At 39.0% G+C, this 19,347-nt stretch overlaps 2 protein-coding genes across 6 annotated transcripts; both read right to left on the minus strand.

Moving 5' to 3' along the window:
* Positions 1–1,684: 1,684 nt before the first annotated feature.
* LOC138129890 (putative fatty acyl-CoA reductase CG5065) lies at positions 1,685–12,466 on the minus strand. 3 transcript variants are annotated; one of them, XM_069046207.1, is made up of 7 exons: positions 12,312–12,466; positions 6,436–6,886; positions 5,408–5,651; positions 4,885–4,987; positions 4,407–4,839; positions 2,042–2,311; positions 1,685–1,984 (listed from the first exon to the last, which is right to left on the minus strand). In XM_069046207.1, the coding sequence occupies exons 2-7, from the start codon at positions 6,876–6,878 to the stop codon at positions 1,906–1,908; spliced, it is 1,572 nt and encodes a 523-aa protein (XP_068902308.1). In that variant the 5' UTR covers positions 6,879–6,886; positions 12,312–12,466; the 3' UTR covers positions 1,685–1,905. The 3 variants fall into 3 exon arrangements, with proteins under 3 accessions (XP_068902308.1, XP_068902307.1, XP_068902309.1); XM_069046206.1 differs by lacking the exon at positions 12,312–12,466 and adding an exon at positions 9,311–9,599; XM_069046208.1 differs by lacking the exon at positions 12,312–12,466 and adding an exon at positions 9,115–9,271.
* A 4,280-nt stretch (positions 12,467–16,746) lies between these two features.
* Positions 16,747–19,179, minus strand: LOC138129898 (ankyrin repeat and protein kinase domain-containing protein 1-like). Of its 3 annotated transcripts, none has more exons than XM_069046223.1 (6): positions 19,156–19,179; positions 18,484–18,596; positions 18,281–18,435; positions 17,661–18,226; positions 17,515–17,606; positions 16,747–17,467 (listed from the first exon to the last, which is right to left on the minus strand). In XM_069046223.1, exons 2-6 carry the CDS (start codon positions 18,589–18,591, stop codon positions 16,994–16,996), a joined length of 1,395 nt encoding a protein of 464 aa, XP_068902324.1. In that variant the 5' UTR covers positions 18,592–18,596; positions 19,156–19,179; the 3' UTR covers positions 16,747–16,993. The 3 variants fall into 3 exon arrangements, with proteins under 3 accessions (XP_068902324.1, XP_068902322.1, XP_068902323.1); XM_069046221.1 differs by lacking the exon at positions 19,156–19,179 and adding an exon at positions 18,786–19,040; XM_069046222.1 differs by lacking the exon at positions 19,156–19,179 and adding an exon at positions 18,648–18,787.
* Between the last annotated feature and the right edge of the window lie 168 nt (positions 19,180–19,347).

Genomic DNA, 19,347 nt, shown 5'->3' on the forward strand with positions numbered 1-19,347 from the left:
TACTGGGTGTAGCGCAAGGCTCGGGTTTGGGCTCGCTGTTTGCACGACAAATACAAGTGATTTTTTTCTAACGCATTGCACCAATAGTGTGGATAAGTAGGTAAAGTGCTTTGCAAATATTGGGCTAAGGTTGTGTATAGATTAAATTCCGTAGTGGTATTAGTAGTGCACTTCGCTACAGTTTAGGTGAAAATCAGTTTTATTTAATTAGTGCGAATATGCCTCATCATGCTTGGTTTTTGATCTTTTTGTTTTAGTAAAATTGTATAATATTTACTTTTTTAATTAAACACGATAAAATCTACATAATGTGATTTTTTCAAGAATTACATATATTTATTTTAATAACGATGTTATTGTTTCGTTATCAGAAAATCTTTTCTCATTTATTTACATTTTTTTTTTGTGTTTGATCAACGTAACGTGCGTCAAAGCCGCAATTTTTCTTCTGAGTAGGACTAGTAAGAGTGAATTATTCTTTTTATTTCGTAATCTAATTTAAACAGAAACGCACTTTACTGATCGTAGATAAGGTTGGTCGAGATTGAATTCCGAGGAAGCTGAACACTTTGGAATTTAAAAGAATTATTACAAGGTGGAAAAACTTTCCTTGGATATTGGGAAGTAGGAGATAAAAATTGAAAGGAAAAGATTGGCAATTTTTCATTGGAAAAATAAATATAGGAATTTTACAAATAAAATTAGTGCGCAATTAGATTTGTTGTCAGAATTTATCAGAGACGTAGAGATCAGAGATGATCTAAGTTATTAAGGTTTTAAAAATGCCATTCATAGCAATGAGATTTCGTTTAGATAATTTCAGAAAACTATATCGCGGTCGAGTTGGTTCAGGTTTCGACAAGATTATTCGTTTAAATGAGTTTGTAATGCTGAAAGGAAAATGTCGATTCTGTTGTCGCTCCAAACTACTGCGACTTCAAATGTTAAATATATAGTTGTAGTTGTCTCCAAAAACAGTTCTTTTTTACATAAAATATACATTCCCTATTTTAAAGAATGAAAACTCAGGATATTTTTGTACAGAATTATGAAATCATGAATATACCCCAGACGTGGAAATATTTTGTTGTGTTGGTAGTAGCGTATCCGCAAACTTTACGTAATAATGTACGACGTTTCATTCTACCAAAATCCATTTTATCTATTAATTATTTTATTATTTTTCACAAAATATATTGAACTGAAATTGTGACAAGGTCATTTGTGTCACTGAATAACTTAAAGTTGACTCAAGTTGCAAAAAACCACTTGTCATTTGCAACAGCATTTTTTACATATTTTTGAACCAAATAAAGGCACAAACGGACCAGAAAATCATAGTTTGGGTTGGATATTTTCCATATAAGTACAGTTTTAAAGTAATTTCAAATGATTAATGCCATAAAAGTGCTGTTGCAAATGCCAAGTGGTTTTTTGCAACTTGAGTCAACTTTACCTTAAAATAGGTTCCGTCGATATTGTCACTTTATTGCAACAATGTGTATAGTGTGTTGCATACGCCTGAGAGAATATATTTTTTAATTTGGTTGTCATTTACAACACACTTTTTATTGTGTTCTTGAAGATCCTGCACTTGGATGAATTTGACTTATTGTCGGTCAAATTTGTGGACATTTTACAGACAAACTTTGGATTGGAAACATTGTTTTGAGAAAAACGCAACTGGTGATATAAATTTTTATTAACATAAACCTTATCCAATTACTTATATCCTGTTAGTGCTACAAATTTAAATCTAGAATAAATAAAGTAAGACATTGAATAACACTATCCATCTATGTTGTCATTTGCAATATTCTTTGTCCGCAGTATAAACCATTTTGATTTTCTTTAAGACACTTAGATTCGTTAAGCCAATTTCCCTCCTCTCCACTCACATCTATGCTAAGTGCATTTGTGCAGCGCCAGTCTCGCTACAGAGTATATCGTCAAGGCCTGGAACACTTTCTGGAACCAGTACAACCTGCAACAAGACAACCTGTCAGATCAAACTCTCCGATTTTTCACCACAATTGACTACCTGTTCAGTTTGACTTTGGCACTTGGTAAGCTGCTGAGGTCGTCCTTGAGAACGTACTGTCTCACTCCTAAGATAAAATCTTTGACGTAGAAATTCCAGTTGAAGCCGTTGTCGGGTGTCATGTCCACCTCGAAGTCGACGCCGTCTTCGGCGTCGCGGACCGCGCTCACCAACGCTCCCATCGTCGACATCTTGAAATCCCACTCGTTCGTCGAGAAGAATTTACCGGCGTCTAGGGCGCTGTAGAACTTCCGGCTGATCTTCAACATGCTGCAAGAGGAATCCCGTTTAATCACCACAAAGGACAAAAATTTAAATCTCTCACGAGCGCAACGGTAAAAATCAAAGTAGGTTGCGCTGGAACTTGATAACACCCGTATGAAGTAATCTGCGATCTGTTTTCATGATTGATTTTCATGATTGATCATATAGTGCGCTTAGTTAGGTACTTATTTGGTTTTATTAGATATCTAGAGCTTAAGATCAACTCTCTAAATGAGTCAAAAGTGATTGGGATTAATTACTCTCTAATTTTGGAAAGGTTTAAAATTCCAAGTTTCAATTATTATGAACATTTGCAACAATGCGTTGTTTTACGGAGTGAATTATAATCCACAGGAGAATCTTAGAGAATTGTTTTTATCAAAAATAATTACAAAATTGTCCAGTACATGAACATAACCTCACTTAATGACCGAAAAATATCTTGCTTTGGTAGCGTTTTTAAATTCATCAACTTTTTGCGGTGAATTTCAACATTGGTGGACTGTCAATCATAAGTTTTTTTTGTGTTGAACATTTATGTTGTGCAAAAATGTGATGAATAGGGAAACGGATTTGGTGGAAAACTGATGACTGTGCTGACGTCATGACACCTGAAGTGTAAACATAACCTAAACATTTTTTCATTTTCGGCGACTATTATTATTATATGAATAAATATGTGCGACATTAGTCTTCTTGGGACCTTAATATTGGTAAAACGGATTACAATGCCTTTGGAAGATTCATCAGATGATGATTTATTAACTTCCTCTGATGAAGAAATTATTTTAAACAGAAGAAAGAGTCATGAAAAAATTAGAGGATACGTGAATAATGTTGCACTTTTCCAGTTTTTCCCTCGTTTTGCTTTGACATTGACAGTTTGACTTCGACAAACTATTTTGACATTTCCCCCACTATTCGTCCACCAAACAACCAACTCCCATTGTAGATGGGAAAGGTGAATTTTGGTTGAGCCCAACATGAAAATTTTGGTGAATAAAGAAACGTGTTTTCTTAAGCTCAACATAAATCTAACAGTAATATAACAACGTTTTGGTAGAAAACTGATTCCACCGATTGATCCATCGATGAATTTAAAAACGCTCTCTTTGTAATGATTGCAGATTGTTATTTTGAACGGCCATTTATCAAAGTACAATTTATCCGCATTCATTAGTGATTGATTTTAAACAATTTTAATTAACCAAAAATTTAAATTTTTATACGATGCCAACCGTTTAAAAAATATGGCTCCACACCATTCAGTGTTTCTAATGCTTTAAATTAAATAAGTTGTCCTTGTTGTTCTTTTTCACATAGCTAAATCACCAAGGAATTTTTTAATTACAAAACGTTGATGGTTGAAAAAGTCTTTCGATAATTTCTTTCAATGCTTTCGCTGAAAGTCGAATAAAACCTAGTGTTTTAATGTCGTACAGTTGGTAGTAACTGACAGTAAACCGCGTCATTTGTTTTAAAAAGGTATGAAAAGTTTCGTCCTTTCTTGCCGATTAATTCGTCCTGTAGTGATTTCCTTTAATTATTTGTCAACAGTGGTACGTATTTTACCGTTATCCGGCATATTTTAGACTTCTAGAGCGTTAGAGAACGATTGAGGTTATGTACTATCGGTGGACATTAAAACCTGAGACATCCAAAATTTGCTCATTGTATATCAGACTTTTAAATTGTCACTCAAAATAAAAATTGTCAGTATTTAAAATTAACTCCTTGAACGTAAGAGATGCTAGATCAATTATGTTATTATAAAAAATCATTGTCAATGAAGAGAACGTTAAAGAACTGAACTTTAACTTGGTGTTTCTGACAATATGTCATAATTTTTATAACCTTGTTTGTAAAAAGCCAAATTTACCTAATGTATATTTCTGATTTTTAACTTTATACAATTGTGACGTTTGTCCCAGGTTTTTATGTCCACCGATAGTACATTGTTCATTATTTTAGTTTCATTTGATTGCCTTTCGGTTTCCTTTTGTTGATTCGCGACCTTACATAAATGAAGTCTTTTTGGCAAATTGTCGCGGAAATCGAGATTTATCATTATTCAGCTTTTAGTCAATAGGGGGGCACTTACATGGGCTTTTGCCTGGTGCAGTAGAGGAACACGTCGAGGAAAGCTGAGGGGAGCATGTGAAACAAGTGTGCACAGACAACGTGCATAGCCCTGCTGGTCCTGTAGGTGAACCCCGGATACCACGTGACGTACTTGCTGGGGTACTCCAGCCAGTACTTGTGCGTCAGCCTGCCGAACTCCCTCCACGTGATGGGGTTGAGATTACCGCTGGTGCAGTTGTAGACCCGCATCGTGTTGGAGCGGTGGGCGGCGGTGTGCCACGCCGCCGTGATAATCGTGTTGACGACAATATCCACGGGGATCAAGTCCATGGTGCACTTGTCGTCGCAGATGATGCTCTTGATCGTGCCCCGGCCGCACTCCATGAAAATGCCGGTGATGCCGCTCACGTTGTCCACCCAGCCGGGGTAGGGCTCCTTCCAGGCGGCTGTAACTGAGGGGCGGTTAGCGACGCTCGGGGCCGGCAACATCTACTTACTTATGGAGGGGCGGACCACCGCCGCGGGGATCAGCGACGAGCTCTCCAGCACCAGGTGCTCGGCCATGGCCTTGGTCAGGGTGTAGGTGTTGGGATGCTTGCCCTGCACACAATTCCAAATTAGTTGCGCACCGACATTTCAATTTTAATCGTTTTTGATTTCCCCAAGTGCTCGCACGCCACACACGCGAACCCCTTTCTTCTTCCATTAAATTGATATTATCGCTCACGCTTAAGTAACAAAGAATGTACTTGATTACTCGAGTGTGCAAAACAACAAATCACAACGAAAATGCATTGAAATGTTTTTTGCGTTCCGCACGAATCCCACGGTTCGCAGCACCGAATTTGCTAAGTGGAACGGCCGCCATTTACACCTCCATTCACCTTTACCGGTCCCAAATATTTACATCTTTTAACGTTAAATTACTGTTTTAATTTTCAATCGAGTGCGACAGCCTAGTTTTTTTGAAGTTGTTCTCATTTCGGGCGAAACTTGTACAAACAAATTAATTTGACTCACCAGTAGCGTCTTCGACAGTATGTCGATTCCTTCTTTAGGTAATATCTCTACAGTGTTTATGACAGCGTTGGGATCATGGGGTGGCTCATATACCATTTCTTCTACAGTATGTTTGTCTGAATTGCTGTAGGCTGTAGATACGTGGACGAAACTCTTCAGATTCTTCATTTTTTCGCATAATTGTAAAACTTGTTTTGTTCCCAGTGTGTTCAATATCACCGCGTTCTTCAAATCTTCATTAAATCTGCGAGAAACGGCTTGATTAGTTAGTATCGAGAATGATAATCGACAAGATGATGATATCGACTCGTCGATTTATCAAAAAACTTGATTTTGATGCTTTTGATGGTATTCGTATTGTCACTATAACGTAACACGTCTGAATATCTACGGGGTGATCAAGAAGGACTGTTTAAGTTGGTAACACTGGATCGTATTTTAAATCGAATAACAGGAGTAACTTCCGGTTGTTGGTGGCTTGTCGTTGTTAATAATATACCTGTATCAGATATTTGTCAAATAAACCAACAAAACATATCCAGTTGCAGTGTTATAAATAACCGAATTAAAAAAATTTCTTAATTGTACTGCCAACTTAAACAGTCCTTTTTGATCACCCGGTATTTAAAAATGTACTAAATGACAATGCCAATTGATCATCATTAGGATATCAACAAAATAATGAGGGTATTAAATAACTTTTAATCGACAGTATCAAATGTGAGCTGAAATATTGATAGAAGTTGATTGTCTGGTTTGACGCGACTTGTCAATAGCGACAATGAATAATCGACATAATTTTGTGATACGAATAAAATTTGATAATCGACAAATCCTGACATCTGTGGTCGAATCGATTCAATCAAGCTGTAATCGTTTATCATGCATGCCAATTGGTGATGGTGTCAGCAACGTCAAAACGACTGCACCACCTCCAGTTTGCCAATTTGATGAAAAATTGATAACCGATTGATAAGGTGTCACGTTTGACATATCGATTTTGTGAAGGGATCTGCGGTTGCACTCACTTGACGGTGGCGGCGGAGTGAAAAACGACGTTCACTTGTTCCACCAGCTTCTGCCTGTCGGTGTCGGAGAGTCCCAGGTGCGGCTCGGCCACGTCCCCCGCGACCGCCTTGATCTTGTCGAAGACGTCGGGATTCTTGTCGCGGATCCTGTTGAACACCGGATTCTTGATCAGCTCCTTGAGCCTCTGCTCGATCGTCATCCCCCTCTTCGGCCTCATCAGCAAGTAGAGGACGTCGAGTTGGTCGCACGACCGGAGCAGTTTCTCGACGAGCGCTTTGCCCACGAATCCGGTCGCTCCGGTGATGAATATTTTCGTGCCCTTGTAGAATCCGGCGATGTTGTTCGAGGTTATGTCGTTATTGTGCATGTAGTTGTTGTTGTTGTTGAACGCGTGCTCCGGATCGACGTTGTACACGCGTTGTTGAAGCTTTGGCACGCCCATTTTGTTATCTGCAAAGCGACAACACCGATCTTTAAGGGTCGCATTAGCACCAGAACCGAGACAATACTTGACAGTTGAACTGTCATGAATTTTTCCGGGACAGATCAGAAACTGTCTGAACGATTTCCGGACAGGGAAGCGAACCTGAAACGGTTTTCGGGTTCGATTTACTGTACGAGGGTCGTTCAAAAATTACTAGTCCCGACATTAACCGTGGAATTAATTGGAATTCAACTGTTCGGAGACAGTTTCTGTTTCGCGGTCCTCTTTACTGTACGAGGGTCATTCGCAAACTGTCATGACAGGTTTAGATCGGAAGTAGTGCAATAAGCAAACTTCGCCCTGGGTGTTGTGCAAACATGGCCATACATAAAAATAAATTATAACGTAAATAATGACCTCAAAGGAATTATCATTAGTTAACGATCCGTGATCTACGCTGATAACTAAATCAGATCCCTCCTTGTCATTTTAATAGTTATTTATGCAACGAGTTTCTGTGTAAATTGGGCTTTTCTAATTGCCCGAGGGACAAGATTAAAACAGCGTAAGAGGGTTTTAAGGCCTCGAGGGCAATTAGAAAAGCCCAATTTACCCAGAAACGAGCTGCATACAAAATTGTATTGTTTGAAACGACGTCCCTGAAGCTTCCAAATCTTTTAAAAATGGTTTCGCATTTGCTTTTGACAGTTTTGACAAATTTTTCAAGACCTGTCAGAAATGTAACGTTGAATGTGTTGTCTAGGGCAACGGTTCGTTATCTGCTCATTTTGCTTTAGGGCAGTTAAGAGGCAGTTAACAAAGGAGAAAAATGAGAATTTATGACAGTTGAAAACAATAAACACTTTTATTAGAGATGTCGATTGTCTGTATTTTTTTACGAGTAGTAAAATGATTATTAAAATTAAATCAAATTATCAAATGACGTAATGTTTTTGTGATATAAAATCCGCTTGTATTCTGTAATTTTTAAAGGGGCGTTAAAATTTTAGCGTGGCTTTAAAATTTAAAATTTCATTGATTGGTGATTGGTCATTGCTATGACAACTTAATTTAACGGGCTTTAAAATTTAGCGAAGCAGTTACAGAATACGCCCTATTGAAGGGCATTAACGACAATTACTGTTCTTGTAATTTGTAATTACTTTGAATTTTTATTCTAGAGCTGTTTTGTGAACATTTTGACATTATGTTTGAAATAGTGGTTATTGTTTTTATGAATTCATTTATTTATATGTCTGAAGTGATTACACCTGTCGAATCAGCAACTTAATTTCTACGATTTTTTTGGTCTCATATTTTTTAACGAGTCTTGAAAAACTCGCTCTTAAATTAACTTTCGGCGAATAATTACTGCATTAACAAGAATCCTTTTATTTTTATTTGTTCTTTTCTTTTGCCACTCTAAAATCTGTTTTATCAGAACCATAATTTAAAAAAGTTATCAAGCCTCCGCAGAAAATTGTCCACCAATAGGTACGTGTGCCTTAAAATGGAACCATTCGTTTTATGTTTGCATCTTTCCAAAACAATTTTTAATTATTTTTTTTTATGTTAACCAACTGAAATAAATTTTTAACTATTTAAACATTCAACACAAAGTGTGCTTGTATAACGAGTGTTCGAAAATAAACGCGTTTGGACTTGTCTGCAATTTGGAACATTCTTACCGTTACTTAATTTACATAACCTAAAATTAAACTTAGAGATCGAACAAAATGTCAAGTGCGGGGGAACGTTCGAAGATGCAGAGCCCACTCCAAACGGGTTAGTATCTGAACGCCGGTTACCTCTCAGTAATTCGTATTAGGAAAGCGCAGTTACTTTTAGTTTACTTGGTACGAGTCGGCTGTTTAGTTTTTGTTTTTTAGAAAGTAGATCGACTTGATTTTTGGTCTAATTCGGTTTTTGCATTGTTTCCCATCTAATCCCTATTTAGATCACGAATTTGCACATCGTAAATTAGGAACTAAACCTGCTGCCACACCGAGTAAATAGATCTAACGTTGAATTGCAATTTCCATAACAATAGGCCAAGATAAGGCGGTTGTGACGTTTTGTGCCGAAATTGATCGACATTAGAGTGACTTAAGTAGGATGTTAATTGACATTTAAACGGCTTAAGTCGCATGGGTGATGTGCGACTGTCGGGTGACTCGATGGATTTTTTCAGCCCCCGTAGGTACGGAATTAGACGTATCGATCGGGCAATTTTTCAATTATTAAGAAGACGAACCGTTTTACGTCGGGTGCATATTAAATGGCGCCACCTGTCGACTCCCGCAGCTAAGGCCCAAGCCCAAACGTCAACTCCACCGGAGCGAATTTTCCGTTCGGTGGGACCGGCTGCGTCGTTTTGATGGCGGATTCTTGACCGTTTTATTGGGCGATAAACCGCATCTGGTCGACACTCACTTCACATTAATGCTCACCTAGTTTTGTTAATCCAGCAGGCAATGCACTCACTGAATCACAGCCTCCTAGTGTCGGAACCGTTGCCGCGACTGAATTTAAATCGCCATAGCGACCACAACCACCCCACCTGTGAGTGCGGAGCACGTGGCCACCGATTTTCCCTCTCTTTTCCGTGATTTCCGTCGACGCTTTCCACCGCCGTCGCCGACCCCGCCCCCGGACGCGCTTCCCGGAGCCCGGACCTACCGCGGTGGAGTGGCACCGGTCGCGACTCGATCGATCCCGGACCATCGATTCCTTCGGGTTTAATAATTAATTTTCAGCGCCCGCTGATTCGAGGACGCGCTCAAAGCCTACTTTGATTCGGAGATTCGCGCGGGTCGACCGGATTTTTTCTGCTCCGGTGACTGGTTTTTGGGTTTTGATTCCGATTGTTTCAGCACAAGTTCCGATGCAACCTTTAACAAGATGTCCATGTTTCGCATTTACTAGGTTGTTGCAGATTACATATTTTCGTGCATAACGTTAATTTGTCCGGAAACATGATACGTGGGGCGCAAGAAAGTTAAATGCATTTTCGAAGAAAGTGGAAGTGATGTTCAGTCTCGTCAACAAATTGAAACGTCAAAGTAGTACGTGTGTGCGAAATACACCCTGTATATGACAGTGACACTTGACTGTCGTACGTTGAACTTACGATTTTCTCTCAGGGCATCTAATCTGCATTTTTTCAAAATTTTTAAACTCAAAAAACTAATCTGATGATGCTCAGTGGAAGATTTCAGCATTAGATTGGATTTCTCTCGTAGAAATCGCTTCAGCATTGTTTACGTTTATTTTTATTAGCTCGAGAAATTCTTCTTATTAAATCACTTCGAAAGTTTGCTGTTTTCAAATTAAACAAGCTACGAAACGCTTAAATGGAAATTTCCAACTTTAGACTGGAATTTTCTCGAACATCTTTGTTTTTAAGCCATTTGACACCTGTGATTTTGGTATAATTTTTGTTTCTTATGTAAGTGTTTCCACACTATAAAGACTAAAAAATATATGTAAATGGGAGTGTTCCAACTTTAAAATTTTCTTTTTCAATCAAGCTTTTTCCAAATTGGAAATTTTCAATTTGTTGTAAAGCAAAGTTGTTTCTCTATTTTTTCTGATATATGTTTTTATTTTATTCATGATTTATATTTTTAACGTTGTTAACACTCTTTGACACTAGAGCACTATTGCAAACTACTAAAACTGGCAACAATGCACTAGACATTGACGCTATTTATAACCTCAAACTTAGAAAAACATAACCTAATTCAACAGACAGTTTTACCATCAAATTAAATGCAAAATTTCCATGGCCTCCCATTATGCCAAAACAACGTGAATGTATTTAGCTTCATATTTTTCTTTTCCTTGGGTTAGTTGTGAAAACAACACCGTATATAATTGCGTTTAAAAATCAAGTATGGTTGCAAAAAATAACGGACAACGAAAATTTTCCTCATGTAAATTTGGTTTTGTCCATTCCTGAATTAATTGTCTACTTGACAATACCTATCAAATAATTTTAAAAAATGTCATTGAATTTTGACGTTATTTCTAACCTATCTCTCGTAAGAAGGTTTCACACTAGGAAAAACTTGTAAAAATGTGTCAATTTTATTCTGACAGTTCCCGTTTTTTTTTGCAACCAACTGTACGCATATTACTATAAAATATTTTTTAAATGGAAATTTCCAATTTAAAGAAGTCGACTTTCTGAGTCACTTCTCCAGTGTTCTTCATAAGTTCATTCCTTATGAATAAATGTTCTTTTTAAACGCTTAAAAAAAACTAAAAGGGCAATTTCTATTTTTAATTTTTTTTTTTCCATTTGATACAATTTTCCGAATAGTAGCCCGTCTATGATACACATATGTAGTTATTTTTAAAATGTCAACTTTTCATTTCAAAATGGAGTTTTCCAATTTTAAGAAGAAAGTCAAATCTTGTTTTAAAGTTACTTAGAACGATGTTTTTATAAAAAAAAAATTAAAACACTTATTTTTATTAAGATTTGAATAACAAGAACTATCCAAAATTGGAATTTTCTAATTTTAAACTTGAAAATTCATGAAAATCTTGTTTTTGACTAATTATCACCCAGTCGAAAAAATTAACACATTTTCGTACATGAAATACTAGTTTTTGTTCTTGATAATTGATGAACCAAATCTTTTAAAGAATAATTTCTATCTCTTAATTAATTCAATTCACAACCTAAAACTGCTCATTTTAAATTGTTGTTAAAATGTTCTCACAGGTTTCATCTTGGTGGACTACTTGCTAAGGAATTCCTTTTTTGTTCCACTTCGATTTGCCATATTTTAAAACTTGGTTGGTTGTCCACAGCAACATAGATCTCGCAACGCGATTATTATTTTGAATTTCTGAATTACAGCTGCCCTTATCGAGACCAAACCCAAATTGGAAATCTCCAATTTTGAATTGTGGAAATTTCCAACTTTGTCTGGCCCTGCTGCAGCGACTTCTGTGCTTGTTTTGGCCGCAACTTGACCTATAATTTCGCGTTTAGCCGATGGTGATGACCCGATTGGACGACCAATCGAACAACAATAATAATAATATTGATGATGATAACGGCAAAGTTCTCAAAAGTGGAACGTCTTGTGTTTGTGTAGTAGAGTTAAGATGTCTGGACCGTTTCCAAAAAGCAAAATTACTCGCTACAGCCTAATCCTGCTAAACCTTCCACCAACATCGAGACTAATCCCATTCCAAACATTTCCAGCGAATTCTACGTCTGTTTGATCAGGCTGACGGCGATTCAGCGCGGTCCAGCCGCCGCGATTTTTCCGCTTTCACCGCACACACAGCGTAACACTTTGGCGCGTCCCGATCTGGGTCAAGAGGTCACGTTCTGCCCCAAAGAGTCACCCCGCAACCACCCCGCACGTACCATCCACCGAGTCCGCCATATTCCGCCCCGTTGACGAGGCGGGACGCGCTTCCTTCACTCACCTGTCAATGTGGTCTTCTTTTGCACTTAACTTGGCATTTTTTTCGAGTGCTGACCGTGTACCAGCCCGAGATGTACTGATGGTTGGTCCGGCTGCCCCACTTTTGCGGAACTGCCGCACCGGAGAGAAAGCAGGAAGAAAGTATTGTTATGTAACGATTGGCACACGTGAGGGGCCGCGAACCGGCCGGATTTGCGACCTATCGCTTTGAAGGGGTTGCCGCACGAGTCCTCGCCTGGGGTTGTTACAATCCGGGGGAAATTCTCCCGGCGACGGGAGGCCAAACGGGGTCAGATTCGGTTCTGGGCATGAATGAAGTCATTTCGGGGTCAATTGCGGATGTTGTGCAAGCACCACTTTCATCGAGGTTTTCCCGAATTGTTCCAATCGTGGAACCTGTTTTTTTACTCGGAATTTGATTCGGAAACATCGTTTACTTTCATATTCTAGTTTTATAAGACGATTGACAGAAGCGGGAGGGTGTTACGCAAGAGTTCTTAATGGAATCGATGCTGTTTACCCAACATCTCGAATGATATTTCTTTTTGTTTTTGATTTTTTTTTTTCTATACGACAATTATCAATTGCATCAGAGAGGGTCAGACTCGGACGGCAGAAATGTTACTTAACGTGAGCAAGGGGTCACGCAAGGATCGCCTCTAGGCTCGTTTTTTTCCAGACAAATTTCACATATTTTGGAATTTGCGGAAATGAGATGTTGGCTATTTGTTTTGGAACAAAGGAAAATAAGCAAAAGTGAGCTTTGAAAGATTTGATAATAATTCTGAATAAGGGAATCTGCGTAATGTCTTTATACAATGGTCACGGCCAAATTTTAAATTAGCTAATGCTCGACAAAATTATGTAAATGTTTGATCAAATTACAATGTCACAACACAATAAAACAATAAAAAGATAAAATGAAGCCAAAAACGATTTTTTTATCTATTTCCTTGAACTTGATTTGCCAACAGCTCTTGACTGGTGGAGTCAGACATGGAAAAGAGGGACAAAGGAAGTTGTGAGAAAGGAAATCAGAAACCAACGGACGAACGAATAAGGAATTAGACAGAAGAAATAATTTGTTAAAAGAAATTATGCTGAAGAAAAGAATATTTTTAAAAATAAGAATTTCTGAGAAAGACGGAGTTGAAAGCAGAATTAATAAAAATTAAGAAAAATACATAAAACGAGAAAAAGTGAGTCAAGAAGAATTTGTGCACTAAAGAAGAAAACAAACGTGCAAGTGTGAGAATAGATTTAAAATATCAGTCATGAATACAAGATAAAGAAGGAAGATGAAGAATTACATAAAATACATACACAAGAAAAGAATGAATGAAAATATTTTACGAAAAAGAAAGTTAATTATTAAAAAATAAGAACCAATAAAACTTAAATAAAACATTAAAAAAAATAAGAATGAAGACAAAAACAGATTAAATGGGAAAAAATAAAAGATTATTCTTATGAAAAAAATATTCAATCTTGTTTTTCCAAGAATTTGTGTTTTGAAGAAATGAAGGAACAGATTGAACAATAAAGAAAAGGGAAAAAAGAAACAGAAATAAGCAAAAAATAATCCAAAGCAAAGAACAGATCTTTTTTATTGTTGTTAAGTAAATAAGATGAGAACTGAACAAACATATTTAGATGAAACATAAAAGAATTGGTGGGGACAATATAGAAAAAATAATGAAGCTGGTAGAAATGGGTGTAGAGTAGAAACCAAATATATAGTGAAAAGATTGCTGAAAGATCTGAGAGAATCCGATGGTAAAAGAAAATGTTTAAAAAAGTTATCATTAAATGCTTATGGAAAATATCGATAAGAAGAATTAAGTCAATTACAAAAAGAAAATTCATAACAAAATAGAATTTAAATATAAAAGTGATGGTTTTTATTTTTTTAAGAAGCCCTAGTCTAACGTATATAAAAAATAAAAGGAACGATGGGAACAAAATAACAAGAACAATGTTACAAATAAAAAGAAACAAGAACAGGAAGATGACAGATCCGATGACAAAGATGTATGAATAAAGTGAAGAATTAATTGCAAAACTGAACGTAAAAAAAACAGAAGAGTAAGTAAAAATATTGACTCCAGGAATAAGAAAAGATTTTATAAATTGATCAGTTGAAATTATGTAATTGAAATAAGTAAATAAACAAAAACTATTTTAATGCATGGAAATAAATTTTACGAAGGTCAAAATCGTTGATGATTGCACAAATCGAAATAAAAAGCTAAAGAGGTGATGGAAAGAAAAAAGAAGAAAAAAAGGAACAGACAAGGACAATACTGAAAGTAATGTGACTGTGGAAAAAATAGAAATGGCAAAGAAGTATGTAGTAAAGAGTGAATTCCAAAGACAATAGTTAAATAAAAATCGTAGCAAAATAAGTTCGCAAAAACATGAAGAAGGAAAATTGTGAATAATTTGTTTAATTGTCATACAGTTTGGAAAAAGTTATACAGGGTGTGTCAGAATTCCACCGACATACTTTCAGTGCTGATTCTATGATCAAAAATAAGCATAAAACTCTTAATACATATGGGGTCAAAAACGCTTAGTTTGCGAGATAATCAACAAAAAACGTAAAAAGCAATTACGATATGAATTCCATGGATTTTATTGGGTTATTTGTGCATTTAACAGGGGGGGGGGGGCGCGAAATTTTCACAATTTTTGTAAGTAAATTGTACATTGCTCCTTTTTATGTTTGTACGTTTCATCAGTAGATAAATTCCACCACATTGCTTTTGCTGCCGGTAAAAGTTTTTAATCGATTATCTTATTGCTTATTTTTGATCACAGAGTCAGCCCTGAAAGTTTGTCGGTGGAATTCTGACACACACCCTGTAAAAAGGTGAAGAGACTGAGATGGACATAAATGTACATGAAAAAATTAAGAAGTGGAAGAAAAATGTGAAAATCGTGTAATTTAAGTAAAAAGATTCTGATTTAAAATTCACCAATATTGCTATATAACAAGGTGTAGTTGCTATAATATGAAGCTGTTGATTGGTTTGATCTAAGCAAAATCAGTGTTGTTCCATAACAATGTTGCTAAATTTTGAAACAAAATCGCACTAATTGTCTATTCCTACCACGGACTCAGCATTCAGGCCGAACTTGGTCAATGCCAAGTAATAAATAACGAGCAAGTAGAGAATTAATTATGTGAAGCAATGACAGCTCCTAAACCCCAGCCCAGCCTAACTAATGTCCATCTACCATCTTTCTGCTGTTCTATGTACAGTCTGACTTTGAAGGTTGCGCAGCTATTTTAACCTGAGGGAGTATGTGGTAAAAGCAAACAAAATAACCCAACTTGCCTTATAGTTACAATGTTAATGGTTTACAAGAAAATCAAAGGAATCCCTTTGTTTGGGAAACGCTGAAAATTTTCAATTTTGGCGGGCAGTTTTGACGTACGACCAACCTAAAAAGTCAAGTTTTTATGTCACTCGAGGTTATGTTTGACTTTTATCGTTTATGTTTTTTTGAATTGCATCATGAATCTTTGATAAAATTTGTAAAGTGATGATAAAATAGTGCCTGCAACTGATTCAGATGACAAACACTTAAACCAACAAAATAAAAAGACAGTAATTGTGAGTAAAAGCATGAAATGAAACATCGAAGAAATTGCTCGAAATACCTGCCATCGTTTGCAATGCAAGCTCCAGTATGACGTGTTCAAGAAAGCCGAACTCGATTCAGAGTTCACGAATTTCCTGAGCAGTGCACCAATCATGATGGTACCGCATTTTTCGTCGAATTGCTAGAGGAAGTTCCTGGGCTAATTTGGGCAAAACTTCGTTTAAAAATTGAAGATAACCACCTACATTCAAACGGTGGGGTAAAACATAGGGACCTACGAGGTGATTTTCAACAATCCTAACCCACACGTTAATTAAAATGACTCTTGGAAGTGACGTTCTTGGATTTCCCTAGTAATATCTTCTTCTGGAACTAAAGAGAAGATCACGATCACACTTACTCATTTCGAAACGCCCGAAATCGCGAAGATGCTGGACAACGTTTAGAAAGGTTCGTGGATTGGGAAGTATCCTTGGAGGGAACCTTTCACCGTGCTTTTGCCGTGTTAGCTCTGAATGTCCACGGGCTTCACCATAGATCAAAAACCGTATCGGTTTTCTCCAGGTTGGTGAAAGATATTTGTGATTTAAACTGAGGTTAAGATTGATGACTTAATTTTGAATTAAATGACAAAAAAAAGCTTGTTAGAATCAAAATTATTCGTAATAAAAAGAAATGTTATCTATAAAGCAAACGATAAGCACATACATAGCAAAAGAGATTAGAAGCGTAGGAGAAATAACTGGGAACTGACAAAAGATGAAGTAAAGTGGATGTAGCTGAAAAGTCAACAGCAGAAGGGAATACATTGAAATATGTACTCGTAGTTAATTTTTACAATTTTTATTAAATATAGTCGGTGATTACAAATATATAAATTTAACAACAGAATGATAAGAGAGGATAAAAATATATAAAACAACTACATCTAACGGTAGGTTACAAAAATCGAAGCTTAAACACGTATAATACCAACAAATCGGAATTATTGGGATCCAAGCGAGTCTCTAGGGATTAAAAAGAAAAAAAATCGACAAAAGCGCCCGATCCGACGCAAAATCAAAAATATCACAATCAGCTGTAGTCAAAAAGCAAATACTTCTCCAGAAATTTGGGCAACTCGAATCCTCCAACCGAGTCGATGAGCTTGTTACCGCCGATGATTCTCCTCAAGAGCACTCTGACCTGCCTTCTCAAGCTCAAGGGGTACTTGGCCAGCTCCAGCAACGTCTCCTTCTGTTCGGCCGTCATCACGTTATTCCTCCGGATCATGCAGACGTCGAACGATTCGCTCGCCTCCAACAGCAACCAGAAGATGGACCGACAAGCTGTGACGTTGTGGAGCGAGTTTAGGATGCCGTCCGGGTCGCGGAACTGCGTCTTCATCACCACCTTGGCGCCGTACCGGATCAAGAGGTTGACCACGGCGAGGCTGGGGTTCGTGTTGCTAGCTACGTACTCGACGAGGACGGGTCTGAGCTGAGAGTTGCGATCGCAGATGTCGTTGTAGACCTTCAGGTTGGGGTCGGCACCGGCTTTGAGCAGCATCTGCAAGGACAGAGTCAGAAGGGGGTGTGGATGTGAGTGGTGGTCACCTGGAGGATCTCGAATCTGTTGGGGATGTTGTCGGCGCAGGCCACGTGCAAAGGGGAGCCTATGATGGGTGAGCTGCAGTTGACGTTAGCTCCTGAAAATTGGAAGAGGAGTGACGCAGGGATCGACAACGGGATCGATGATGTACCTGAGCGGATGAGCAGCTCGACGATCTTGGGGTCCCCCTTGAGGATGGCCAAGTCGAGAGGACTGGGCTTGCCCAAGTCGTACTCCTCGTCGTAGTTGAGCTTCGCGCCTTGCTTCAGCATCAGATTGATGATCTCGTAGTTTCCCGAGAGCACCGCGTAGTGCAGCACCGTCCTGTAGTCGTGCCTCTCGTCAGTCAAGGCGTTGACGTCGGCGCCGTGCTTGAGCAAAATGAGCGCCGCCTCCATGCCTTGGGGCTGGCGCACCGCCTTCATCAGCGGAGTCAATCCAGACCTGTCGCGGCTGTCCGGATTGGCCCCGAAAGTGAGCAACAACTCCAAGAACTCCAAGTCGGTCACCAGGTTGATCTCCGCCCCGAAGAAGTAGCGCTTGTTGGGGTCGGCCCCGTTCTCCAAGAGCATCCTGGCGATCTCCATGTGTTTGTTCCTGATGGCGAGGCGCAGAGGTTCGTCGCATTGGGTCGTCCTCGGGAAATCCTCGTCGGTGTTGGGACGGTAATTGACCTTGGCTCCGGACAGGAGCAACAGTCGCACCACTTCCGTGTATCTGCAACCGATTGGGGTCACGCAGGGGTCCGTTTGGGGTCCGGTATTGTCTCACCCGTGCTCGGCGGAGAGGTGCAGGGGGCTGTAACCGCACTCGTCGACGGCGTTCACGTCGCCTCCTCGAGTCAAGAGGAGTTGGGCGGCTTCGTAGTATCTCTGCCAGACGGCATAGTGCAACGGCATCAGACCTTGAGTCACGGGTTCGTTCACCTGAAGAAGACAAAGTCAAAGAGTGGTCGCGCGGAGACTTGGTGGTACCTTAGCTCCGCAGGCCAGAAGGATGCGGATCTCGTCGAGGGGCACCATCCGGATGATGGAATCGGCCAATTCCCTCTGCAGAGGGTTGGTGATGCACTCGGTCGGCATTGCACCTAGAACAAGGCGGATTGAGCGAATTTCCGCGACCTTGGTTTATTATTAACGTTTCGACTATTTCCAGAAAGTCATTAGGGGGAACAGCTGTGTTGGTCGTGTATGCCAACAAACGCAAATCGCACCGGTCCTCCCAAGAAATCGCTAATTAGCGTGAATCGGGTTCACCTGCGGTCTTGGTGTCTTACCCAGTGCTCCACTGACGACCCTCTAATGACGAATTTCCCCCCGGAAGACACAAAATCGAGCGCAAGTTGTTCGACTCGGTGCAGCAATCAGGAACGCGACCCAAAGAACTCGCGGAAATATTTGAAAATCCCGGAAAATCCGCCCTGAAACGTATTGCGATTCAATTCGACCAACAGGTTTGTGTTTTGGACGCGGTCGCGGCGACTCAGTCGTGTGAAAGTGCCCGTCAAACTAAGCGGAATCGTCGACGATTTTCTATTTATAAGCGTGTTTACCCTTCCACGTTGTCTGGTCGAATTTTCCCAAATGTCATCGCCGATTTTCACGATTTTACGCAACAGACGCACAAGGCAGCCAAGCGAAACCCACCTGTACCAGCCCTTGCCGCGATCGAAGAAAAGCGAAGGTGCGGAAACGTCGATTTTCCCGAATTTCCGCGACCACGACTCAGCTGGTCCACTAGGAACTGGCCCTCGGCCAAGTACGAAGTTGTTCCTTTGTTAGGTGCGAATTTCGCAGTGGCGGAATTCGTAGAGAGCGGCACGAGGCACGCGCCCCCGG

The sequence above is a fragment of the Tenebrio molitor genome, chromosome 4 (assembly GCF_963966145.1).
Source record: "Tenebrio molitor chromosome 4, icTenMoli1.1, whole genome shotgun sequence".
NCBI lineage: Eukaryota > Metazoa > Arthropoda > Insecta > Coleoptera > Tenebrionidae > Tenebrio > Tenebrio molitor.